A 24,055-nucleotide genomic window follows, 5' to 3' on the forward strand; every position below is an offset into this window, starting at 1 on the left:
CTGGTCCTCTGGCCTCCATGTCAATGCCTTTCTGCCCACCTCCCTCTCTGGCTCTGTCTTGATGTTCCTCTTTCTGCTCCCAAAGTCTTGTTAAGAGCGCCCCATCCTCCCCACGCTCTGTTTGAGATAGGGAAACTGAGGCCCAGAGAGGTGTTTGCTCGAGTCAATTCAACAAATCTAGAGCAGATTGTTGCTCATAGCCAGCTCTCCGGATCCCCCCTCAGCCATGGGGGGTGGTCCTCTGGGCCTTGCTTCCCCTTGGATGCCCACCCTGTGCTCCACCACACCCAGCCTGGCCAGGGCAGAGAGACCTCTGGGCTCTCACTCTGTCCTGCTGTCTTGATGAGCTGGTCATTAGACCTTAGAAGCTGCTGGTGGCCAAAAGGGAGGCCAGGACGATGCACATATGTGGTGGGAGACGGGCAGAGTCCTGGCCTGGGAAGGAGGGTGAGACTTGACTTGGGGAGGAGGGCGGGACTTGACTTGGCAGTTCCCCAGCACCCCCACGCCCCTCGGGCTGGGCCTCTACCAGGCAGGGATGGCAGTATTGTGTTTGGAGTTCTGCCAGCGTGCTGTGGCCAGCGCCAGATCTTCTGTTTCCTCTCTGGAGTCCATCATGGACGGCCTGGAGGACACCTTGGGGCAGGCCCCCCTGGAGGGGCCTCTTCCAGCTACCAGACAGCTGAGCCTAGATTTGAACCAAAGTCAAGTTGCTTCTGAACATGGCCTTGGGGTTCACTTCTGGGTTCTGACTGCCACCTGAGCTGCTCACAAACTCTGTGACCTTGGGCAGGTGACTTAACCTCTCTGTGCCTCAACTTCTTCCTCTGTAAAGTGGGGACCATGGCAGTACCTACCGCGTGGAGCCGTGGAGAGGATGAAATGCAATTTGTGGACTGATTTGCCCAGGGCTGGATGTAGCGAGCACTCAGTTCACATTCACAAGGACAGGAGAGCAGCGAAGTTGGTGCTGTGGCAGCTTAGTAGGGCCTGACCACAGTGGGTGCTTACTAAGCAGAGGCAGCGTCACTTTTGTTAAAATTCTTACATCTTGTCTCTGTCTTCCCTACCTGAGAGGCAGCTCCTTGGTCAGAGCCCAGGGATTTGGGTTCCCACGTCCACTCTTTCTCTTTAGCGGCTGCGTGACCTTGAATGAGTCCCTTGACTTCTCCTTGTCTGGGCAGGCCCAGCCCCCGTTGATGGCCTGGGGCGCTACCTGGAGTGCAGAGCCCGGGCTCCCACAGTGCCCCTGGAAGGTCCCCAGATGCACAGGGTGCAGCCGGGGAGGTGGAAAGATTTCGTGTTTTCTCAGCCTGCAGCAGGTCGGCGGCCCTCCCAGGTGGTGGGTGGATCTCTAGCATGGGCCGCCAGCCAAGATTTGTAAGTTTTTTAAACCTAAAAGTATGCTGTGCGAGTCAGAGCCCAAGAAATTCGATCACTGAAGACAGCCGTCAGACTCAAGGGCCCAGTGGGAAGTGGGAGTTTTGTGGTTCTCATGTCCGGGGAGCCTGTGCCTCAGGTTTCCCGGGGCTGCAGCCGCCCGTCCACCAGTCTGCTCCTTGGGCCGCTCCTCAAATTCACGGCCTCACAGGTTTTCCTGGAATGCCCAGGGCTGGCAGCCGGGGACACATAGCTATAGATTGCGGCATCCTCACTTGAGTGTCCGGCCTGACTACCCACCCGGGCAGAACCCCCCAAACCAAGGGGTCTTCAGAGAGCTTACCGCCAGTGCAAGCTTTAGGGGTTGGAACGCTTTTGCTGGAATGAGCCCCAAATGACCTCCCTGGGATAACACGGACATAGTGGTGATAAGACTGTCACTCAGTGAAGATCGGCCACTCACCAGACACAGTGTGCTCCACTTTCCATTAGGGTGCTACTCTTCCGAGGTGAAGTGGGTGCCCTGAGCATCTGCATTCCGTGGATGGGGGGGGCTTCGGCCCAGAGCGGCGAGGAGACGTGTGCTGCAGGCAGTGCTGGTGGACGTGAGGTTTGAACGCAGGTCTGGGAACTGATCCTCCCGCTCCCGCTGCAGACCACCGGGCTGGCACCTGTTTCTCGGTTCTGATCGTGGGCCGCTGTGCCGGAGACCTCGCCGGCCACTTCACCCACAGGCAGTGCTGCTGTGACAAGGGCAGGTGCTGGGCGGCTGGCCCAGTCCCAGAGTTGTGTCCTGCTCGGGGCTCTGGTGAGTGGCCTGGGGGTCGTCTCCCGTCCTCCTCTGCCCCCAGAGCTCCTCCTCAAAGCCTGCTTCCTCGCAGACGAATTCCAGCGACTGTGTGCCCAGCGGCTCCCGCTGCTGCCTTCCTACCCTGGCCCCTTCCCTGGCCTCCCTGGCTTCGGATCCAGCGGCAGCGCGGGTCCCGGCCGCGGGCCTGCACGGCACAGCTCCCCTGGCGCCAGTGGGCGTGGGGTTCCCAGCCTGGGCTTGGGCGACACCAACATTGGTGAGGAGGGGTCTTTCTGAAGGTCAGGGCTTTGGCTTGGGGTCCTGGCCTGGGCCGTAGGGATAAAAGTACTTACAGTGGACTGAGAGTGGGGGAGACTGGAGATCTGGGTCTCAAAGTCAGTGTTTGGGACTTGGGTAGGGGGTCAAGGGCCGAGGTGGGAGTCTCGGCCCATGGTGAGCGTCTGGGCTTCTCTGGGCCCAGGGGAGGGGGTCTCAGCCAGGGTAAAGGTCTGAATCTAGGGCAAGACTCTGGGCTGAAGTGAGAGAGCTTGGCCGTAGAATGTGGGGTCCCAGCCTTGGAATGGGGGTCGGAACCCAGATAGCGAGGCCCAGACTCGGGGCCAGGAACCAGCCAGCGCCCAGTGCTCCCATCGTCCCTGCCGTAGGCACAGCCACCCTGAACCAGACCATTGACATCTGCCGACACTTCACCAACCTGTGTCTCAATGGCCGCTGCCTGCCCACCCCTTCCGGCTACCGCTGCGAGTGTAACACGGGCTACGCGCAGGACGTCCGGGGGGAGTGCATCGGTAAGGGTGGCCGGGTGCGGGGTGGGGGCGCATCCTGCTGGGCTGGGGCTCAGGGTTCTCCGCCTGCAGACGTGGACGAATGCGCCAGCAGCCCCTGCCGCCATGGAGACTGTGTCAACACCCCCGCCTCCTTTCACTGCCGCTGCCACGACGGTTTCCAGGCCACAGTCACCAAACAGGCGTGCGTGGGTACGGCCGTTCATCTGAGGGAGGAGGCGAGGGCGTGAGGCCTGCATCTGTGGCCTGAATCAGTCTGGGGGGCGCCCGCTGACTGCCCGCCTCCTTTCCCGCAGACGTGGACGAGTGCATCGGCAGCAGTGGCCTCTGCCATCACGGCCGCTGCGTCAACACAGAGGGCTCCTTCCAGTGCGTTTGCAATGCAGGCTTTGAGCTCAGCCCTGATGGCAAGAACTGTGTGGGTGAGTTTAGGCCGGGCAGGTGGGTGAGGGGCCCTGTAGAGCCGTGTCGCATATTTACTCCTGCTGCGCCACCTCCCTCCCTCCCTGCGATGGATCCTCTGCTCAACTCCCTGAACCCAGCCAGCCCGCCTTAGAGCTTTCCTGTGCTCTGTCGATGTCTGCAGGGGCCACGGGGACACCGTGATGGGTCCAGGCCAACTCGGTCCTTCATTCCCTCCTTTCTGAACGCCTTCCATGAGCTCCCGGAAGGCTCGTCTGACCCTGGGGAAGCGCATCCCCCTCTCCTGTCCCACATTGGCCCTGAGTCTGGCTGAGACGTGGCGTCAGGACTATGAAAAGCACCCCACTAAAGCATCAGGACTATGGAAGGCTCCCTGTGGGGTTGGGGGTGCCATCCAAGCTCCGGCCATCACAGCTTGTGGGCCCCACTGGGGACCCCCTTTATTCTCCAGGATACCTGCCTTAAAATTTTCCCTCATCAAGAATTTTCTCCTTTCCACATTCATTCATCGTTCATTCATTCATTTATTTAAAAAAAAAAACTTTTCAGCATTTTTATTGACGTATCATCCATCTACCATGAAAAATTTAAAGTGTACAATTCAGTGGTTTTTAGGACAGTCACAGAGTCGTATGAGCGTCTCTGCCACGCGAGTTGACACATCTACCACCTCATCTCCGTCAGTAGTCTTGCCAGAACCCTTTCTCCCTGCCCCAGCCCTCGGCACTAGGCTAATCAGCTTTCTGTCCCTATGGATGTATCTGTTCTGGGCATTTTGTATCAATGGAATCACACCATGTGGCTTTTCGTCTCTGGCTTCTTTCACCGAGCATCATGTTTTCAAGGCTCACCCACGTTGTAGCGAGTGTCAGGGCTTCGTTTCTTTTTAGGATCAGATAATGTTGCAACGTACGTACGAATAGACCACATTTTGTCTGTCCCTCCATCAGCTGATGGACATCTGGGCTGTTTCCATGGTTTGCAATTATGGATAACACTACTGTGAACATTTGTGTACACATTTTTGTGTGGACCTTTCATTCATTTATTCATTTCTTTTCTCCTTTTTTCTTTATCAGTGCAGTCCTTTATTGCTCAGAACCGATACCTTGGTTATCATTTCTGCACCTACCACCTTCTTTTAAATTAGACTTTTTTTATTAGCTGACTGTTTTTTCCCTTCCCTTTCTTTTTTTTTTAAATTAAAATTCACACCACATAAATTTAATCATTTAAGATGGTACATTCCCAATGTCGTGTAATTACCACTTCATTTATTCTAAAATTTTTTGCAGTAAAATTTACATAGCACAAAATTGATCATTTTGACCCTTTTTAAGGAAACTATTCCGTAACACTTAGTGCAGTGTTGTGCAGCCACCACCTCGCTTATTCAACTTTGAATAAATATTTTTGGAGTACCTACTGTGTGCCAGGACCGAAGATACAGGCATGAGCAAGTGCCCCAGCCATGCCCCAGAGGCCCCACCACATCTTGTCTGGTCAGGCTCCTGGGAGGGCACCTGGGGCTCAGCCCTCAGTCTGCCCTGGAGAAGTGAATGGGAGGGGCTGGTCTACGTGCAGGGTTGGCCCAGTGAGGGGCAGGCGCCTGGCCTGGCCTATTGGGACAGGGCCCCTCCCAATATCCGCAGATCTCAACGAGTGCGCCACCACCACCATGTGCGCCAATGGCGTGTGCCTCAATGAGGACGGCAGCTTCACGTGTCTCTGCAAATCCGGCTTCCTGCTGGCACCTGGTGGCCGCTACTGTGTGGGTGAGTCTGGAGGCTGGACCCCGGGGTGAGCGATGGGGAGGTGGGCAGGGCCAGCGGTGGGGCCTGGACCCATCACGGTGTCCCCGTGGCCCCTGCAGACATCGACGAGTGCCAGACCCCTGGCATCTGCATGAATGGGCATTGCACCAACACTGAGGGCTCCTTCCGCTGTCGCTGCCTGGGGGGGCTGGCGGTGGGTGCGGGTGGCCGTGTGTGCGTGGACACCCACGTGCGCAGCACGTGCTATGGGGCCCTCGACAAGGGCTCCTGCGCCCGCCCCTTGCCCGGCGCCGTGACCAAATCCGAGTGCTGCTGTGCCAGCTCAGACCACGGATTTGGGGAGCCCTGCCAGCTCTGTCCTGCCAAGAACTCCGGTGAGCGGCCCGACCCTCCCCTGCCTGCCACGGCCCTGTCTGCCACGGCCCTGCATGCCTTCCAGTCCTTGATTTCCCTTCATCACTCTGGACATAGGAGGGGGCGGGGGTCCTGACTCCCCTAGAGTGGGAGTTTCTCTCCACTGCAGGGGTGGAGGGTGGGGGTCTTCCCAAGGAGACACTGCAGGAAATTGCTCTCTCCACTGTGGGGACATCTTAGTCCCAGACTCTTGCCCAACACTAAGGGGCCATGTCCTGGGGTGTGACTTATATTCAGCAATGACCAATGACCCCTCTCGCCCTGTCCCTGCCACACCAGCCGAGTTCCAGGCCTTGTGCAGCAGTGGTCTTGGCATGACCACAGACGGTAGAGGTGAGTGGGGTGGGTGTTGGGAGAGGGCAGGTGGGCAGCGTTGTAGTTGGGCACTGTTATCAGTTTGCTGAGGTAACACAGTACCACGGGCTGGGGGCTTCAACACCAGAAATTTATCCCCTCACAGTTCCGGAGGCTGGAAGTCCGTGACCAATGTGTTGGGGGCTTGGCTCCTCCTGCGGCTGGGAGGGAGACTGCTCCTTGTACCTCTCTCAGCTTTTGGGGGTTTGCTGGCAAGCTGTGGCATTCCTTGGCTTGTAGGAGCATTACCCTGATCTCTGCCTCCCCGTTGTGTGTCTGTCTGTCTCCAAATTTCCCCCTTTTATAAGGATACGTTCATATTGGAATGGATCGGGGGTCCACATAATGACCCTATTTTAACTGAATTAGCTCTGTAAAGACCCCATCTCCAAGTAAGGTCCCATGCTGAGGCCCTGGGGGTTAGGACTCCAACATATGAATTTTGGGGGACAAAACTCAGCCCATAACAGGTAGAGATGGTGGATATACAATGCTTCGCTTCCTCACACGTCTTTCCCTTCCCCTCAAGGGGTCTGGGGCTGATGTCCTGCAGCCAGCAGCTCTCAGCCCCAAAGGCCTTGTTTGCACCATTGAAACTTGAAAGGAAAGGAAGTTTCCCATGTGTGTGTCTCTTTCCATTTGTTTGCTGATGAGAAAGAGAGAGAGAGAGAGAGAGAGAGAGAGAGAGAGAGAGAGAGAGAAAACAACAGACTAATGAGAGAGAGAGAGAGAGAGAGAGAGAGAGAGAGAGAGAAAACAACAGCCTTTCTGCCTGAGTAGAAATAAGAGGGCTTAGGAGATGGTCAAGTTTTCCATTCACAGCTGGGCCACTGGGGCAGGACAAATGTCCGACTTCACTTATCCCCCCTACTCCACCCCAGTTAAAGGCACAGATTATGGCGCTATATGCCTGGATTCGATTCCTGGCTGTTCTGTTTACTGATTGTATACCCTTGGGCAAGTGACTTACCTTCTCTGTGCCTCAGTTTCCTTGTCTGTAAAGTGGGGATACTAATAGCACCCATTTCAGGGATGTTCTGAGGATCAAATGACTTAATGTGTTTGGCACAAACTAGTAAGCACTCCATAACGTTAGCGGTTATGATGCTTTTATTTTTGTTGTGTTGTAGCAGTATAAAGTCTGTTCCAAGGGGACATTTGGCAATTTCTGTAGAAATATTGGGGTGGGTGCTACTGGCATCTCATGGGTGGAGGCCAGAGATGCAGCTTAGCATCCTGTAGTGCACAGGATGGCCCCCACAGCAAAGAATGAACCCCCTCCCAATGTCCACAGACCCTGGAAACCCTGGCTTTGTGGGACATGAGGCTAGGTCTGGGATGGAGCTCCAGTCCCAGGGGGACCTGGCTTGTGGAGACCCCAGTGAGCAGGGCAGCTGCTGATGCCCTCTTCCCGCTGCAGACATCAACGAGTGTGCCCTTGACCCCGACATCTGTGCCAATGGTGTGTGTGAGAACCTGCGGGGCGGCTACCGATGCATCTGCAACCTGGGCTACGAGGCAGGTGTGGCGGGCAGGGAGTGCGCAGGTGAGCATCTGGCAGACCGGTGGACGGTGGGACTGTCTTCTCTGCTGTACTGTCTTCACCCTGCTGTCCCACCTTACCCTGCAGACGTCGACGAGTGTGCCACCAACAGCCTTCTCTGTGACAATGGGTGGTGCCGAAACAGCCCTGGTAGCTACAGCTGCTCCTGCCCCCAGGGTTTCAGCTTCCGGCAGGACACAGAGACCTGTGAAGGTACAGGGTCCCGGACACGCTGCACGGGGCATGTACACGCACAGACACATGCACATGCTCTGCTGTGTACACACAGGCACACACTCAAACACGTGTGCTGCATGCTCTGCATATACTTACATGCACACACTCAGACACTTACACACACTGCATGCTGTGTGTACATAGACACTCACCTGCTCAAAGACGCCTGTATACCCACAGTCCACACATTCACACTCACACACAAAGACATATATATTTACATTTAGTCTCATAGTTATACACACTCGCACATATACCCACATTCACACACTCACTTATTCTCACACTTTTCACCCTTGTATTCATAGCCACACACAGTTACTCCCTCAAAGGCACGCACTTATGTATGCCTTTGACTCATATTCACACATGTGTGCATATGATCAGAGACCTGTTTACACACACCAGTACTCAAAACGTAGGTACACAGCCATGTTCACACTCATAGACACTCCCACACAGTCACACTCATATGCACACACTCAAAGACAGGTGTGTACCTGCAGTCGCTCACACTTTCACACATTTAGGCTCACAGTTACACACGCATGTATTTACACAGACATGCCCACACAGGAATATGTGCCTTTGCTCACATATGCACACATTCACACCCATCGTGGCCCACACATGCTTCATGGCGATGACCTTTCCCGTCCCTTAGGCCCCTCACACTCATGGCCACGAGCGCTCACACACGTGCACGCGTGTGTGTCTGTGCACCTTCCATTGGGCCCGACGTCTCCCGGGCTCTGTCTCCCTTTCTCTTCCCCTCGCCCCCACCTCACCTCACTCTTGTTTCCTCTTGTGACTCCAGTGAGGGTCATCGTGCCCGATCGTGTCTGTCTCTCTGCACTTGTCACACGTGCATGCTCCCAAGCCCCTGCGTGCCAGCATGCTCGCATGAGTGCATGACGCAATTCAGTGCAAACGTGTGTGTGCGTGCCTGTGCCTGTGCATTCTGCCCATATACGCACGCCTGTCTGTTCACGCACATGCCGTGTGGACCTGGGTGCACTCCATGCTGCTGGACTCTGGCGGCCCCCAGAGCGGAGGGGGCCCTGGCTGGGTAGGGCTCCCCCTCCTGCAGCTCGGGACCTGGTGCGGGGCTGTCCTTGCAGATATCGACGAGTGCCTGTCCAGCCCATGTGTGAATGGTGCGTGCCGGAACCTCGCCGGCTCCTATGCCTGCGACTGTGGCCCTGGCAGCCGGCTGGGGCCCTCGGGCACCGTGTGCCTAGGTGAGAGGCTTGTTCCTCGTAGTTCCAGGGACCGCGCTGCCCAGCTCTGTGTCCTACCAGGGTGGAGGAGGGAGGTTGTGCCTCTGAGGGTCGGTGTGCAGGTGTGAGCCCAGCAGGTGAGCCAAGTGACCTGGTGACCCCTGCCCTGCAGACAGCACCAAGGGCACCTGTTGGCTGAAGGTCCAGGATGGCCGCTGCGAGGTGAACCTACGCGGAGCCACCCTGCGGGCTGAGTGCTGCGCCACCCTGGGGGCTGCCTGGGGGAGCCCCTGCGAGCACTGCGAGATGGGTAACGCCATGGGGGCCCCTGGGTGGGGCTGCCTGGGGGGGCCCTACAAGCACTGCGGGATGGGTAATGCCATGGGGGCCCCTGGGTGGGCTCCTGGGGGGCCTCGAGGGGTGGCCACTGGGCCTGCCCAGGTACCCATTGAGAGAGAGCAGGGGTGGAACAGGTGACCAGGGCCTGGATGGAGAGCCTGACGCTGGCCCTATTCCGGCTGACCCCCCCACAGACCCTGCCTGCGCCCGTGGCTTTGCCCGCATGAAGGGGCTCCCCTGTGAAGGTAACCAACCCCCTACCCGCCCTGGGTCCACCTCCGCAGCCACACATGGGCAGGTGCATGTCCTGGGCACTAGAGTCTTTGAGATTGAGACAGAGACCCCCTTCTTTGTACCCAAATCTTCCCAGTGATTTCCCAGCCCTTGAGGCTGGCTGTGTCTCCTCCCACTTCCCCGAGGACAACTTGGGTGACCCGAGCCCCAGGGGAGCAGCTCCTGGGAGCCTCCAGCCCTCACCTCTCCTTGCTGCCACTGCCCAGATGTGAACGAGTGTGAGGTCTTCCCCGGGGTCTGTCCCAATGGGCGCTGCCACAACACTGCCGGCTCCTTCCACTGCGAGTGTCCGGAGGGCCTGACGCTGGATCCCACGGGCCGGCTATGTGTGGGTGAGTCTGTGCGCTGTCCCCGTGCAGGGCCGCCTGCCCTTCCTCCACTGCGTCCACCCTCAGGGCCTGGGGACTCCTTAGGAACGGGAGGGAGGGATCTAGGGGCCCGCGGGGACCCTCCACCTGCCCACCTCCTGATGACATGTCTCGAAAAACATTTATTTGAGGGGGGATTCACCCTTTTCTCTTAACTGTCCCTTTTTCGAAGCTCACTGCAAATGGTAAAACCTTGTGAAATGATAGATGTAGCTTGTGTTTATTCTTTCTCATTACCAAGTAAGGTTCACACGGGGGGATTTGAGCACAAGGCACCTTTAGCACGAGTGCCAAGATGGCTGAAGGAGACGTCGGCCTTACACGTGCGTCTCCCTCAGCATCCAGGGCTCACTCACCTAAACGACATCCCATCAAGCTCAAAGCCTCTGAGATGGTTTCCCCCTGGGTGAGGGTTTCTTGATTTTGCCCCCAGCAACACCCTGAGCCAGACATTTCCTTGCCTAAAGCATCTGTCAGCCAACAGACAGGGCTCTGCATTCTATAGTTTTTCCTCCCATAGTCCCCTGTTAGTAGCCTTCTCGTTGGCACCTCGGGGCCCGGTCAACTGTAAGGCAGATCGGCCCTGAAGACTCTCCTAAACTAAGTTTCAGGTATGCAGTGGGTCTTTTAACTGATCCCCCAAAATATGAGCAAGGAGAGAAAGTACCAGAGTGAAGAGGAAAAGGCCGTTGTGTTATGGAGAGCCCTGTGCTGATTCCAGGGTCAGGGGAAATGGGGAGGCTGGTCAGGTGTAACCGTTAGCCCAGGAGCAAGGCACTGGGTACAGGGGAACTTGAGAAGGATCTCTGTGTGGATTGCGGCACTTCTGGATTTTTTTCTAGAAATTCTATAACGGCTCAAATTGACCTGCTTAAATGTATGTTCCTTTTGTAAAGAGAGGAACTTTGTTCTAGACCGGAAGTCAGCAGATTTTTTTCTGTAAAGAGCCAGGAGGTAAACATATGAAGCTTTGTGGGCCATACCATCTCTGTGACAACTATTCAGCACTGCCAGAAAGCCCAAAAGCTGCCGCAGATAATATGGCAACAAACGGATGTAACCGTGTGTCAATAAAACTTTATTTAAAAAACAAGTGGCTGCCTCCTGTCTTAGACCCTCATGTCTGGTGTTGAGGAAGGCTTGTCTGCTGTCAGATTGTTCTGGCAGTTTTGCAGATTAAACACACAGACTCTGGAGCCAGGCGGCCTAGTTTGAACCCGGCCCTACCTTTTACTAACTGTGTGGCCTTGGGCAAGCTACCCAACCCTTCTGGGCCTCAGTTCTTGCCTATAAAATGGGCGTGGTAACGTTTTTGTCTTCTTGGCGTTATTTTGAGGATTAAGTGGATCGATGAGTTTAGAATAGTGCCCAGCACATAGCAAGCCCCCTAGCAGTGTGAGTTATTATTATTAAAATGTATAAAACTCTTGGATGGTCTCAAATCTCACCGTGAGGAGATCACCCCCCTTTCACTCCTCCGGTTGGCGAGGTGCTCCCGAGTGAGGCTGACACGGTATGGCGGGGGCGGGACGTGATGACTGTCCTTGAGCAGATGTGCGCTTGGAGCTGTGTTTCCTGCACTGGGATGAGGATGACTGCGGGGCTGCCCTGCCCAGCAAGTACCGGATGGACGTCTGCTGCTGCTCCGTGGGGGCTGCATGGGGGGCCGCGTGCGAGGCATGCCCGGAGCCCGAGTCCCCAGCATTCACCAGCCTGTGTCCCCGTGGGCTGGGCTTTGCCAGCAGGGACTTCTTGTCAGGCCAGCCCTTCTATAAAGGTGTGTTTGGGTGTGGGGAGCCCGGAGGATGGGGAGGGGACACCACTCGGGCACAGGCCTGGAGCCGAGGTGTGTGTCTGGGTGGTTCGATGACATTTGATGCTCCCGCACCACAGATGTGAATGAGTGCAAAGCCTTCCCCAGCCTCTGCACACACGGTACCTGCCGCAACACTGTGGGCAGCTTCCGCTGCTCCTGTGCAGGGGGCTTCACCCTGGACGCCCAGGAAAGGAACTGCACAGGTATGTGCTCACCTCCGCTTCTTTGAGGGTGGGCGCGTGCAGGGGTAGGGGCCATGAATAGGACATGGAGTCAAGGCCTGTGTGTTTAGGTGCCTCTCGTCATGCCTGCCCGCTTGCTATGTGACCTAGTGCAGGTCACTGCTCTCTCTGGGCTTCAGAGACCATGACTGTAAAAGAAGGACTGGCAAAGGTGATCTCTGGGGGCCTCCAGGCTGGGCGGAAATTCCTGCCCTTGTCTGGCATGTAGTCACGGCACCCCCGTTTCCTCACTCAGTTTGGTTTGGCAGCTTGGGGCTCCTGGGCAGCCCCGAGTGTCTACAGATGTGGAGGCCCAGCCTGCACCCGCTCTCTCCCCAGACATTGACGAGTGCCACATCTCCCCTGACCTCTGCGGCCAGGGTGCCTGTGTCAATACCCCAGGCAGCTTTGAGTGTGAGTGTTTCCATGGCTACGAGAGTGGCTCCAGGCTGATGAAGAACTGCATGGGTAGGTGGCTGCCCTGGGCTGGGCGATGCCTGGTGGGGCTCGGGGCCAAGCAAAGGGATGGCGGAGACGTCGCCGTGATGGACGCGGGTGGAGGGGCAGGTGCGGGGACAGCTGCCTTCCAGCTGGGACACAGCAGGTGTGAACGACATGGGGCATCATCCCCAAAGGACATCAGGTCAGGTGTGCAGAACTGAGGCTGGGGACTGAGATTTTAGCAAGTTCTCCCAACTATACGTGAGGAGAGGAGAGGACCCAGGAGGGAGGAGCCTCTTACCACCTGCTTTCGCTTTCTCAAGCGCTTCCAACTGCAGAGAATTCGGCAGCTCGTGGCCTAACACAGAGACAGGCTTTAATAAACTAAATTGCTAGAGAAATGCAAAATGGCCACTGTCAGAAGCACTTGTAAAGGTCACATGGTGCAGTAGAAGCATGGACCTGGGGGATGTGTCCCATTCTGTGGGGCTCAAGGTTGTGGCTGAGAGAGTGGGAGTAAATGCGGTGAAGAGGGGCTGAAAGAGGAGAAGAGCAGCATGTGCCAAGGCCCTGGGGTGGACCGGAGGGGTCGAAAGGGGCGCGTGAGCTTGGGGGCTGAGGAAGGTGGTGAGGTGGGTGGCTGGGTGTCTGCTCCCCACGCTGATGCCGGGCTGGGCCTCGCCTCCCTGTCGTGTCCTCCGGGAGGGTTTCTTAAAGCCTCCCTCAGTGACTCCAGGAGTGTCAGCCTAATGGCTCTGATTGTCCTGGGAATTCCAGCTTCCTTCCCCGTCTGACTTGTTGTTGCTCCTCCCAGCCCAAACTCTTCTCTCCCGGGTCATCGGTGCCCCAAGCCTCTAGGCTTTTCTGGCTTCAGCTGGGGTAAAGGGACTGGGGGGCCACAGGGAGAAACTTCGAGAGCCACATCACACCCTTCCGTGTCCGTGTCTTCACACCTGCTGTCTCCTTCCACATGCCCAGATGTGGACGAGTGTGTGCAGGACCCCCTGCTGTGCCGGGGAGGCACCTGCACCAACACAGATGGGAGCTACACATGCCAGTGCCCCCCTGGACATGCGCTGACGGCCAAGGGCACTGCCTGTGAGGGTGAGCGTGCAACCGGGCACGTGAGTGGGGGTGCGGATGTGAGCGGCACGCATGAGATAGTGGTAGTGTGTGTGTGTGTCTTTCTCTGAATATGTACTTATGTGTGAATGTCAGTGTCTCTGTGTGTATGCATGTGTGTCAGTGTGTTTCTATGTGGGAATGTGCACATGTGTGTCAGTGTGTCTCTGTGAATGTGCATGAGTGTATCAGTGTATCTGTATGAGTGGTTGCATGCATAAGATGATGGGAGGGTGTGTTTGTGTGTGTATCTCTGTGAATGTGAAAGTAGAAAAGCAAGTTTGCAAGTGTGGGTCAATGTGTGTCTGTGTGGAGGGTGACTGGATGGGTGTGAGACTGAGGTGTGTATTTGTGTGTGTGACCATGCAAATGTATGAGTGTATATCTGTGACTATGTCTATACAAGAGTATATCTGTGACTATGTCTATACAAGACTATTTGTATGTGAATGAGTGTGTGTGGATCTGTGTGAGCATGCAAGACAGTGACTGTATTTGTATGTGAACGAGTGTGTGTGGATCTGTGTGAGCATGCAAGACAGTATGAGTGTGGATCTGGGTGTGGATATGTGTCTGTCTAGGGTGTGTGTTTGCATGTGAGTGCATGCAAGGGTTGTTGAGTCTACAAGAATGCACAAAAGTGAGTGTGTATCTGGGTGTTTACACAAGGGCATATCTGGGTGTGGATGTGTGTGTCTGTCAGGGTGTGTGTTTGCATGTGAGTGCATGCAAGGGTCATGGAGTCTTCAAGAATGCACGAAAGTGAGTGTGTATCTGGGTGTTTACACAAGGGCAAGTATGTTTGCCTATGAGTGGATATGTGAGTCTGCATTGAGTGTGCATGTGGGTGTCAGTGTGTATCTGGTTGTGTTTACTGAGAGTGATTCTGTTTGCATATGAGTCGGTGTGTTTGTGAGCCTAAGTGAACATGCAGGTGGGTGTGTGTATCTGGGTATGAACGTGTGTCTGCCTAGAATGAGTGTGTGAATGTGCGAGGGTGTGTTTGTGTGTCTTGTGAGTGTATAAGAGGTTGCAAGTGTGTATCTGGGTGAGGGTGTGTGTGTGTGTGGACTTGCACCTACGGGATGTAATAATGCTCGTTGTGTGAGCACATCATTGTGCACATGTGTCTGAGTGTCTCGGGGTCGCCCCAGTAGCGGAGAGGGGCACGGGCCACGCTTCGGGCCCTTCCGCCCGTCTGTGCACGCTGAGTTCCAACCGGCCATGTCCTCCCCCCACAGATGTCGACGAGTGCTCCCTGAGTGACGGCCTGTGTCCTCATGGCCAGTGCGTCAATGTCATTGGTGCCTTCCAGTGCTCCTGCCACACTGGCTTCCGGAGCACCCCCGACCACCAGGGCTGCGTGGGTGAGGCTGCGTCATCCCACCGGCCCCCAGACCCAACCTCCTTCAGCCCCCAAAGCAGCTCCCTGCGTGACCCTCTCCCCCAGCCCAGCCGCTCCGCCTTTTCCCTGTCCCCTGCAGACATCAACGAATGCCTTGCTGGGAGTGCTGGGTGTGATGGGCACTGCGTTAACACTGAGGGCAGCTACCGGTGCAGCTGTGGACACGGCTACTCGCTGATGCCAGATGGGAGGGCGTGTGCAGGTGGGTGGGCGAGCCCCTCCCCCTGCCTGGGACCGGGGAGTCAACCTTGCCCAGCCCAGACACGGGACGGGCTGCGGACCCTGCGGGCGGCTCCCTGGGGCTCCCCCTCCATCCCTGCCCGCATGCAGCTCAGCCCACGTCTGCCCGCCCCCCCCAGATGTGGATGAGTGTGAAGAGAACCCAGACATCTGTGATGGCGGCCAGTGCACCAATGTGCCAGGGGGTCACCGTTGTTTGTGCTATGACGGCTTCGTGGCCATGCTGGACATAAGGACGTGTGTGGGTGAGGAGCTGGGATTGCGAGGTGGAGGAGACAGTGTCAGGACTCATAGACCAGGCCTTCCACAAGGTGGGCGAGCACGACCAGGTCCCATCCTGTCACACGCCGGCAAGGGAAGGAGGCTTCGCTGCAGTGCCAGGAGGTCTGCACATGGCCACCAGTACCTTGAGCCTGCGTCAAAGCCCATGGGATGTCATTCACAGTAGCAGAGCCCCCCGGACCTTGTTCCTTTGAAGCCCGTTTGTCAAATACTCACTGCGTTCCCAACGTACATCAGAGGCTCACGCCCTGTCCAAGGGTTGTACTTTACAGTACTTTACAGTTGCTGCCAACCAAGGGCCTTTTATGCAAAGGATGGTGAGCAACACAGGAAGACACTCAGAAGTGTGTTTTCAGCTCTGCGTGGGGTCCCCGGGCTGTTTGAGCCGCGATCACCATCCTCTCCTGGCTGCGGGTCATCACGAGGCCCGGGGAGCCATGTGTACTGGGTCCCCATCAGGACGGAGCTGAGGGCCAAGTGGGGAGTTCTTAGGAAGTAGAAGTGTAATTCCCTCCCAGGAAGATGTGCCCACCCCAGTGCAGCTTAAAGAGTTCCAGATCTCAGGAGTCTAGGATGCACTTAAGACCTTGGGACCAAAGAAATTTAGGGAATGCTGCATACATTATACCTTTCTTACAGATCCACATTGGCACAAAGGCTCTGAAAAGGCCTGCAAAAGTGAATTTGGTTCGCTTTGTTTAACTCGGTGTTCTCTGAATGTGTTTGGCCATAAAATCCTTTTGGGAATGCCCGCGCAGTGTGTCCCATGGCATTTGCGCTGTAAAGCACTGACATAACTCTCACAGCTGCCTCATGGTGGAACCAGAGGGAGCTCCCCACCCCTGGAGCCCGGCAGAGAGAACCTCGACGCAGGGTACTCACGTGGCAGGGCACTCAGCAGTGCTGGCGCATCCCCCCCACACTCATCTTGTCATCCCGCAGATGTGAACGAGTGTGACCTGAACCCCCACATCTGCCTCCAAGGGGACTGCGAGAACACAAAGGGTTCCTTTGTGTGCCACTGCCAGCTGGGTTACGTCGTCAGGAAGGGGGCCACGGGCTGCTCCGGTGAGCTGGCGGTCAGCGGTGCAGGCGGAGGGGATGCTGAGGGGCCAGCTCAGGGGTTGTGGGGTCTGCCTCGTCCCCTGAGGCAGAGCACGCCAGACCTCATTCTTGCAGCTTTCCGCTGGTGGGGTCGTGTTCAAGCAGGAACAGGACCCAGTGGGCTGCCCCTGGTGCACTCCGTAACCGACAGCTCAGGGAGGAGCCCGGAGCCCCGAGTGTCCACAGCAGCCTTCTCCGAGCATGCAAGCCTGATGGTTCTCAGTGAGACAAGGACCAGCCTTTCTGCGTTCCAGCGATGACTGTTTTGGCTTCCTAGGCTGCTGTAATCAATTACCACAAACCTGGTAGCTGAGAACCACCAGAAGTCGGAAACCAAGGGGTCAGCAGGGTTGTTCCTTCTTAGAGGCTCAGAGGGAGCATCTGTCCCATGCCTCTCTCCTGGCTCTGGTGGTGGCCATCAGTCCTTGGGGTCCTTTGGCTTGTAAATGCATCTCTTCCACCTGTGTCTATCATCACATGGTGTTCTCTCCAAATTTCTCCCTTTTTAAAGGACACCAGTCATTGGATTTGGGCCCACCATCCAGGGTGACCTCCTCTTAACTTGGTTACGTCTCCAAAGACAATATTTCCAAATCAGTTCCCGTTGCCAGGTTCTGGAAGTTCGCCCTTGAACGTATCTTTTGGGAGGGCACAAGTCTACCTGTTATAATTACGCGATTATTTTAACACGAACCAGAATCAAATGTTGTGTAACAGAGCAACAGATCCGTGACTTCTTAGAGACCGTTTAAAATTTTCTCTTAAACACGTTTACGTAAGTAACAGGGGGAGGCCGTGTAAAGAAACGTTCAGCACCCAGCGGCTCTCTCAGGCGGTGCGTGAATGTTGCGGGTTATCAGGGTGATGCAGAACTGGCTGAGGATGGGACATGCTGGTTTAGAAGGACATCTTGCTTTAGAGAGGGAGCATGCGCATTAGGACAGTTACTCTTTTTTTTAAATTTATTTTCCAGTTACAGTTGACATATCAGTTTCATGTGTAGGACAGGTACTCTTAGCGTCTACCTTAAGTCTCTCATGCTGCGATTTCAGACCGTTTCTGAGAGCTGCTGGAAGTCGTGCCTGTTGAGCTTTAGGGTTTTTTCTTGGGCTCTGGGTGAAGGTGGAAGCTCCTGGAATGCTGGTGACACATCTGGCTCAGCCCTCCACGAAGGGGGTCCTTCCTCTTTCCCCGACTGCAGCACCACGTCTATTTCTACAAGCCCTATTTCTACAAGGCCCAGACCTTGAGGGGGTGCTGCGTCCCCCTCCCATCTCCTGGTCCTGCCCCTCCTGTGACTGGGTCCCTCTCCTCTTAGATGTGGACGAATGTGAGCTTGGGGGACACAGCTGTGACAGCCACGCCTCCTGCCTCAATGTCCCCGGGAGTTTCAGCTGCAGGTGCCAGCCAGGCTGGGTGGGGGATGGATTCGAATGCCATGGTAAGTGCCTGGGGGCAGGAGGTCTGGGCAGAGCCGCTGAGGTAGGTGGGGGGCAGGGTTCAGGGGTGCCCTTGGAGGCTGGTCAAAGCCAAGATTGCAGGGTCCGCCTCTCAGATCACCCTAATGCATATACCTGGGGGGCTCTGGGCCCTGTCTCCTGCAGACCTGGATGAATGCGCCTTCCAGAAGCACTGGTGCAGCCCGGACGCCGACTGCCTCAATGCCCCTGGCTCCTACCGCTGCACCTGCCGCCCAGGCTTTGCGGGCGACGGCTTCTTCTGCGAAGGTGAGATCAGGGAGGGGTGGGAGAGCAGGAGGGGCCCGAGAGGGGGCTGGGTTCCGAGGTGGCCACCATGGTCAGTTGGTTTCCTGACTCTCACTGATCCACTCATGGCTCCGTGGGTGCCGGAGAGGATGTGCCTCCAGCTGGCAGGGCTGCAGGCCAAGCCTTGTCACTGGGCAGTCTTCTCTCTTGGGCTCTGACTGCATGGAGCCTTCTGAATGTGGGGAGCAGGAATACTGGCTTATTCCCCAGTGACCCCCATCCTGAATCCTGAGTGTCTAGGTTCCCTGTCTGGCTGGAATCCCAGAGATCAGTCCCCTATCTGCTTGCTCCTTGGCTCTGACTTGGTGACCTGCCCACAGAGTTCCCAGTGCTACTAGAACCTCGGGTGACGGTGAAGGGTTAGAGTGACCAAGGCCATCTGCCCACCCTGCGTGGGTCTCGGCCAGTTGGTCCCCAGCCTCTGCCTCTCGGGGCTCCTCAGACAGGGACGAATGTGAGGAGGACGTGGGCCTCTGTGAGAACGGGCAGTGCCTTAATGCCCCCGGCGGGTACCGCTGTGAATGCGAGAAGGGCTTCAACCCTGCAGAGGACCACCGCGCCTGCCAGGGTGAGGCCCGGGTGGCCGGGGCGAAGGACGGAGCAGGCGGGCCCCCGCGGGTGGGGCCAGCTGACCTGGGATCCCCACAGATGTGGACGAATGCGTTCTGGGGAACCTCTGTGTGTTCGGGAGCTGCGAGAACCTGCCTGGAATGTTCCGCTGTATCTGTGATGAGGGCTATGAGCTGGACCGCGGTGGCGGTAACTGCACAGGTGTGGGGTCACTGGGGTTTGGGGACGGGGGACGCGGGAGTGGAGGCTGGGAGGGGCACAGCTCATTTCTTTGCTGCCATCAGCAAAGAATATCCTCTCCTGGGGTAGGCCTTGTCTGATCGACACCTGTTCCCATTGACCTTCATTGTCATCTGTCATGCCTTGGACAAATGCAGTGAATGAATGAAGTCATGCTCCCTCCACCATCCAAATGTCTCTTACCTATGTGTTTAAGATGGAGGTCGGCGAACATTTTCAGTAAAGGGCCAGATAGTAAAATATTTTTGGCTCTGGGCCACACAAGTCCCTGTCATAGCTCTTCCGCTTGCTGTTGCAGCTCGAAGCAGACACAGGCAATGCGAAGTGGAATGGGCGTGGCCGCGTGCTAGTGAGACCTCACACGAACAGGCAGGCTGTAGTGTGCCAATGCTTGTTTGAAGGCATGTTCTAAGCACTGGTCATGGAGCAAGGCAGGCCCCGCAGGCTGCTACTCCTTGGCTTTTTCCCAGGGGGAACGTGGCTTGCAGCCCAGCCCCCAGTGTCCAGGGCTTTGGTTTCCCAGGAGGATTACGGGAGGATGTGGGCTGAGGGAGGGCTCCCGGCTGACGGCGCCCCCACTTCACAGATGTCAACGAGTGTGCAGACCCAGTGAACTGCATCAACGGCCTGTGCATCAATACCCCTGGCAGCTACCTCTGCAACTGCCCCCAGGACTTTGAACTGAACCCCAGCGGGGTGGGCTGTGTGGGTGAGTGCGCACAAGGCCCCAGCTGGGGTTCTGAGCTGTGAGCTGGGTGGGATTACAGCCTGGTCATCTGGCCTGTCAGCCTGTTTAAGTCTTCCTGCTCCTGACAGACAGGACCCGGCTCCCAGCCAGAGCGATGGTCTCTGTTGCCTATGGATATATAGCTTTCTGCTGTAGACACACACACACACACACACACACACACACACACACACACACACACACACACACACACACACACCCCTTCCCTGCCTGGCCCTTGCATGATTTTCCTTGTTCAGAAACACCCTTCTGACATACACACATGCACAGAGGCACACATGCACACACATTACACACACAGTTATCCAAACACAGAGATACACAGTTGAACACAGTTACATAGCCACACAGAGATATGTAGTTGCTCATGAACACACAGCTGCACACACAGAGATATATACAGTCACAATTACACACTCACAAGCACATGCGCAGTCACACAATGATGCCAACACACGTGAACCGTTTCTCCTCCGCCACTTGCTAATCATCCCTTCTGCTTGTTCAGACACTCGGATTGGAAACTGTTTCCTGGACACACACAACCGCGGGGACGGTGGCATTTCCTGCAGTGCCGAGATCGGGGTCGGCGTCACCCGAGCATCCTGTTGTTGCTCGCTGGGCCGGGCCTGGGGCAACCCCTGCGAGCTGTGCCCAATGGCCAACACCAGTGAGTCCGGGAGGCAGGGGACAGGCGAGCACTGTGGCCTGAGCCACAGAGATTTAGCCCCATCTGGGGCCTCTCTGGGGCTTAGGGGGTCATCTTTGCTAAGGGAGGGACACTGGGAACCAGAGAGGGAGGGGGCTTGCCTTGGGTCACAAAGTTTGTTCTTGGCAGTTCATTGTCTGGGCCTCTCTCAGGTGTCTTTCCTGCAAATTCTTATTTGTCAGTCAGCAAATATTGAGGGTTCCTCTGTGTCCTTTGCTAGGGTCTGGGGACCCAGAAAAGGACAGGCCACAGCAGGTGTACGCTGGCCTCACCCACAAACCAAGGGCCCCGGGACTGAGAGTCGAGCTCTCGTCAGGGTCTGTTTGAGCCACAGTGATGGCCCGGGGGAAAGCCTGCAGAGGAAAGGGGTGAGGGAAGTCTCCCCAAGGCAGGAGGCGCAAATGAGGTTATGAAAGGTGATTAGGAGTTTTCTAGGTAGAGTAAAGGGAAGGGTGTGGGATGCAAGAGAATATTATGTACAAAGGCCTCAGGTGTGAAGCAGGAAGGCACCCGTCCAGCTACTCAGGGCAGAGAGAGACAGAGACAGAGAGAGTGAGAGAGAGAGAGTTTGTGTGTGTCCAGGGTCTTCCTTTCATGGGAGAAATTTAAGATCACACAGGGGGCTGGTTTGGGGTCAGAAGGAATTCTACCCCTACCCCAGCTCCTACGGCATGATCCATCTGCTCACGTGTTCAATGGGAACAATGTTCACACCACACACAGGGACTGGACCCCCAAGATTGGCCCCAAGAGGCGGAGGAGATAGAGGATGTAGTTGGTGTGGTAAAAGGATGCAGGACCTACTCTTGGGCCCTTCTTAGGGGTCCTCCCCTCTCCTGCTTCTCCTGGGCTTTGCTTCACATCCCCTCATCAGAGCGTGTTTTCCTTGCAGCTGAATACAGAACCTTGTGCCCAGGTGGTGAGGGCTTCCGGCCCAACCCCATCACTGTCATTCTGGAAGGTAAGCCCCTGGCAGACCGTCCATCACGCTCCCACTGACTGACCTTTCTCTCATTACTGCCTCACCAAGTGCAGACTTGGGCAGTTTTGGGGACCCAGGTCCTCCTGTCTAGAGGTCAGGCAGTGAGACCAAACTGCTTTTAGTTTGTGGTGAATTTTTTTGTCTTTTTTTCAGCTGTCTCTTGTTAATCTATTGGCATATTGATCCATCCATCCCCTGTTCATCTATCCATGTGTCTCTCTCTCCATCCATCCACTCATCCATCCATCCATCCATCCATCCATCCATCCATCCATCCATCCATCCATCCATCTCCTGTCCGTTCATCTGTCCATCCATCCACTCATCTGTCTTCTTGTCCATTCACACTCTTGCTTATTCACTCATCCACTACTTGTCTTATCTGTCCACCACCCACCCACCCATGCATCCATGCATCTATCCATTCGTCCTTCTATAGTCAGGATGTGATGAGATTGGAAAGTATGTGATGGATGGATGGGTGGGAGGATGGACTATCAGATGAAGGAAAAGGGGATGAATTCAGGGTGACATTGACCCAAGAGAGTCTGGGTGTGGCCTCCAAGAGAGGCCCTAGCCTGAACCCTCCAAATATCCAATGGCTCCCAGGTATTATTGAAGAATCAGGCCCAGCTCCCTCGGGGCCCTGGAGATTCCAAGGCAGGGCCTGGTGTCCCCTGAGTCCTCTGTTGGAGTGTAGCTTTCAAGCACGGCCTTCTAACTCCCACACAGACATTGATGAGTGCCAAGACCTACCAGGGCTTTGCCAGGGGGGCGACTGTGTCAACACTTTTGGCAGCTTTCAGTGTGAGTGCCCACCTGGCTACCGCCTCCATGAGGACACCCGCGTCTGTGAGGGTAAGCCTGGACCTTCCCCGCCCACCCGGCCTTCCTGCCCAGCCTCACCTCCTCCTCCTCAGGTGCTGGGGCCTGAAATGCCTCTAAGAGCCTGCTCGCCTGCCTTGCTGCCTGAGGCTCGTTGGAGAAGGCTTCGACAGAATGCCCCAGTCTACACTCTGCTCTGCTGCCTCCTCCTCCCAGTTGCCTGACCTCTGACCTCCTCCCCACTCAGAAATGACCTGGCTTTACTACAGTAGTCATGCCCTTCCTCCTCTGGGCAAAAGCTGACCAAGGCCCAGAGCTAAAAGTAGGCAGGGAAAGACGCAGAAGGAACAGCCCCACCCTTCAGTCATCGCTCCGCTTGCCTTACTGGTCTCATCTGAGCATCATAGTCACGACCAGTCATGAACTGGTGTCTGTGACTGTGTCGCCACTGTCATGAGCATCCCCATTAGTCATTCATTCATTCATCGCAACAACCCCGTGAGGGAGCTAGTCCTGTCATGATCCCATTTTTCAGATGCTGCAACCAAGGCTCAAGGAGGTTGAGTGACTCGTTGAGAGAAGCAGCTAATAAGCGATGGAAACTGGCTATGAGCCCAGCCATTCTGAGCCCAGCCATTCTGATCCTTGAGCCTGAACTCTTTCAATGCAATGTACCAAATTCATTCATTCATTCATTCATCTGTTCACCCATCAATCCACGGATGATTGGAGTATAATGTCGCTTTAGGCCCAGTCCAAAGGTTATTTTGCCCTGTTTTAACATTCCAAAGGTTTGAGGCATAAGACGTGGAAGGCAGTTCCTCTGGGATGGCAGCTCCGACTCTATTTTAAAGTGGCTTCCTTTATTTTATTTTTTTGACAGAATACTTTATTTGGAGGGCTCTTGCTTCCTATGGCATCGTGTTAGGAAGCACGTGGTAGCCCCCTTTTGGTGATACTGTAATTAACTCATGGATTCAAGTCATATTTCTTCTTAATAGAAGAGAGATATTAGTAAACTTTTTTTTTTTCACTCAACACTGTGTTGTATCTTTTCATGTCACTAAAATGTCTACATTCCAAGCAAATCTTGACACCAAACTGAAGCTCATAGTGACATGGCTCCCCCAGACCAGGCCATGTCTGGCTGGACACTGCGCCTCTGTCCCCTGCAGACGTGGATGAATGCTCTGCGCACCCGGGCATCTGTGGCCCCGGCACCTGCTACAACACCCTGGGAAACTACACGTGTGTCTGCCCTGCGGAGTACCTGCAAGTCAACGGTGGCAACAACTGCATGGGTACGAAGCATAATGACAGGGGGCACCGGCTGTTGTGGAAGCAGCACTCGGGTGCGGGAGAAACTTCTGGGAGTCGCCAAGCCTTGGAAGAGTGTGGAGAGATGTGTTTGGGGGAGGAGAGAGGGAGAGTAAATGTGTTTGACGTGCTGCTTCGCAGAAGTGAACAAGGCTGCAGGGCTCAGGGACCCGGGGCTGTCACAAATGGTCGTCCAGGTTGCGCACTGCCCAACAAAGGCTGAAAAGTCAATGGCAACCTCAGGTGTGCTGGGGAAGAGATATCAAGCCAGTGATTTTCCGATGCATTCGTGAATGAGTTCCTGTCTGTCTGGCTCTCTCTTTC

General features: G+C 55.8%; 1 protein-coding gene across 1 annotated transcript in view; it reads left to right on the forward strand.

Annotated features, from left to right (window-relative positions):
* The window catches only part of FBN3 (fibrillin 3), a 52,193-nt gene that overhangs the window by 4,316 nt on the left and 23,822 nt on the right, over positions 1 to 24,055 (forward strand). The window contains exons 8-38 of the mRNA XM_006917251.2: positions 2,036 to 2,188; positions 2,262 to 2,447; positions 2,836 to 2,979; positions 3,049 to 3,168; positions 3,273 to 3,398; positions 5,052 to 5,174; positions 5,273 to 5,548; positions 5,868 to 5,921; positions 7,363 to 7,488; positions 7,573 to 7,698; positions 8,844 to 8,963; positions 9,115 to 9,252; positions 9,476 to 9,526; positions 9,782 to 9,907; positions 11,496 to 11,720; positions 11,837 to 11,962; positions 12,320 to 12,448; positions 13,400 to 13,525; positions 14,785 to 14,910; positions 15,028 to 15,150; positions 15,308 to 15,433; positions 16,413 to 16,538; positions 17,893 to 18,015; positions 18,179 to 18,301; positions 18,783 to 18,908; positions 18,989 to 19,111; positions 19,737 to 19,859; positions 20,407 to 20,568; positions 21,500 to 21,568; positions 22,322 to 22,447; positions 23,590 to 23,725. Coding sequence (XP_006917313.2) covers positions 2,036 to 2,188; positions 2,262 to 2,447; positions 2,836 to 2,979; positions 3,049 to 3,168; positions 3,273 to 3,398; positions 5,052 to 5,174; positions 5,273 to 5,548; positions 5,868 to 5,921; positions 7,363 to 7,488; positions 7,573 to 7,698; positions 8,844 to 8,963; positions 9,115 to 9,252; positions 9,476 to 9,526; positions 9,782 to 9,907; positions 11,496 to 11,720; positions 11,837 to 11,962; positions 12,320 to 12,448; positions 13,400 to 13,525; positions 14,785 to 14,910; positions 15,028 to 15,150; positions 15,308 to 15,433; positions 16,413 to 16,538; positions 17,893 to 18,015; positions 18,179 to 18,301; positions 18,783 to 18,908; positions 18,989 to 19,111; positions 19,737 to 19,859; positions 20,407 to 20,568; positions 21,500 to 21,568; positions 22,322 to 22,447; positions 23,590 to 23,725 — 4,087 coding nt within the window. The remainder of the gene's footprint in view (positions 1 to 2,035; positions 2,189 to 2,261; positions 2,448 to 2,835; positions 2,980 to 3,048; positions 3,169 to 3,272; positions 3,399 to 5,051; positions 5,175 to 5,272; positions 5,549 to 5,867; positions 5,922 to 7,362; positions 7,489 to 7,572; positions 7,699 to 8,843; positions 8,964 to 9,114; positions 9,253 to 9,475; positions 9,527 to 9,781; positions 9,908 to 11,495; positions 11,721 to 11,836; positions 11,963 to 12,319; positions 12,449 to 13,399; positions 13,526 to 14,784; positions 14,911 to 15,027; positions 15,151 to 15,307; positions 15,434 to 16,412; positions 16,539 to 17,892; positions 18,016 to 18,178; positions 18,302 to 18,782; positions 18,909 to 18,988; positions 19,112 to 19,736; positions 19,860 to 20,406; positions 20,569 to 21,499; positions 21,569 to 22,321; positions 22,448 to 23,589; positions 23,726 to 24,055) is intronic.

The sequence above is a fragment of the Pteropus alecto genome, unplaced genomic scaffold (assembly GCF_000325575.1).
Source record: "Pteropus alecto unplaced genomic scaffold, ASM32557v1 scaffold37, whole genome shotgun sequence".
Lineage (NCBI taxonomy): Eukaryota > Metazoa > Chordata > Mammalia > Chiroptera > Pteropodidae > Pteropus > Pteropus alecto.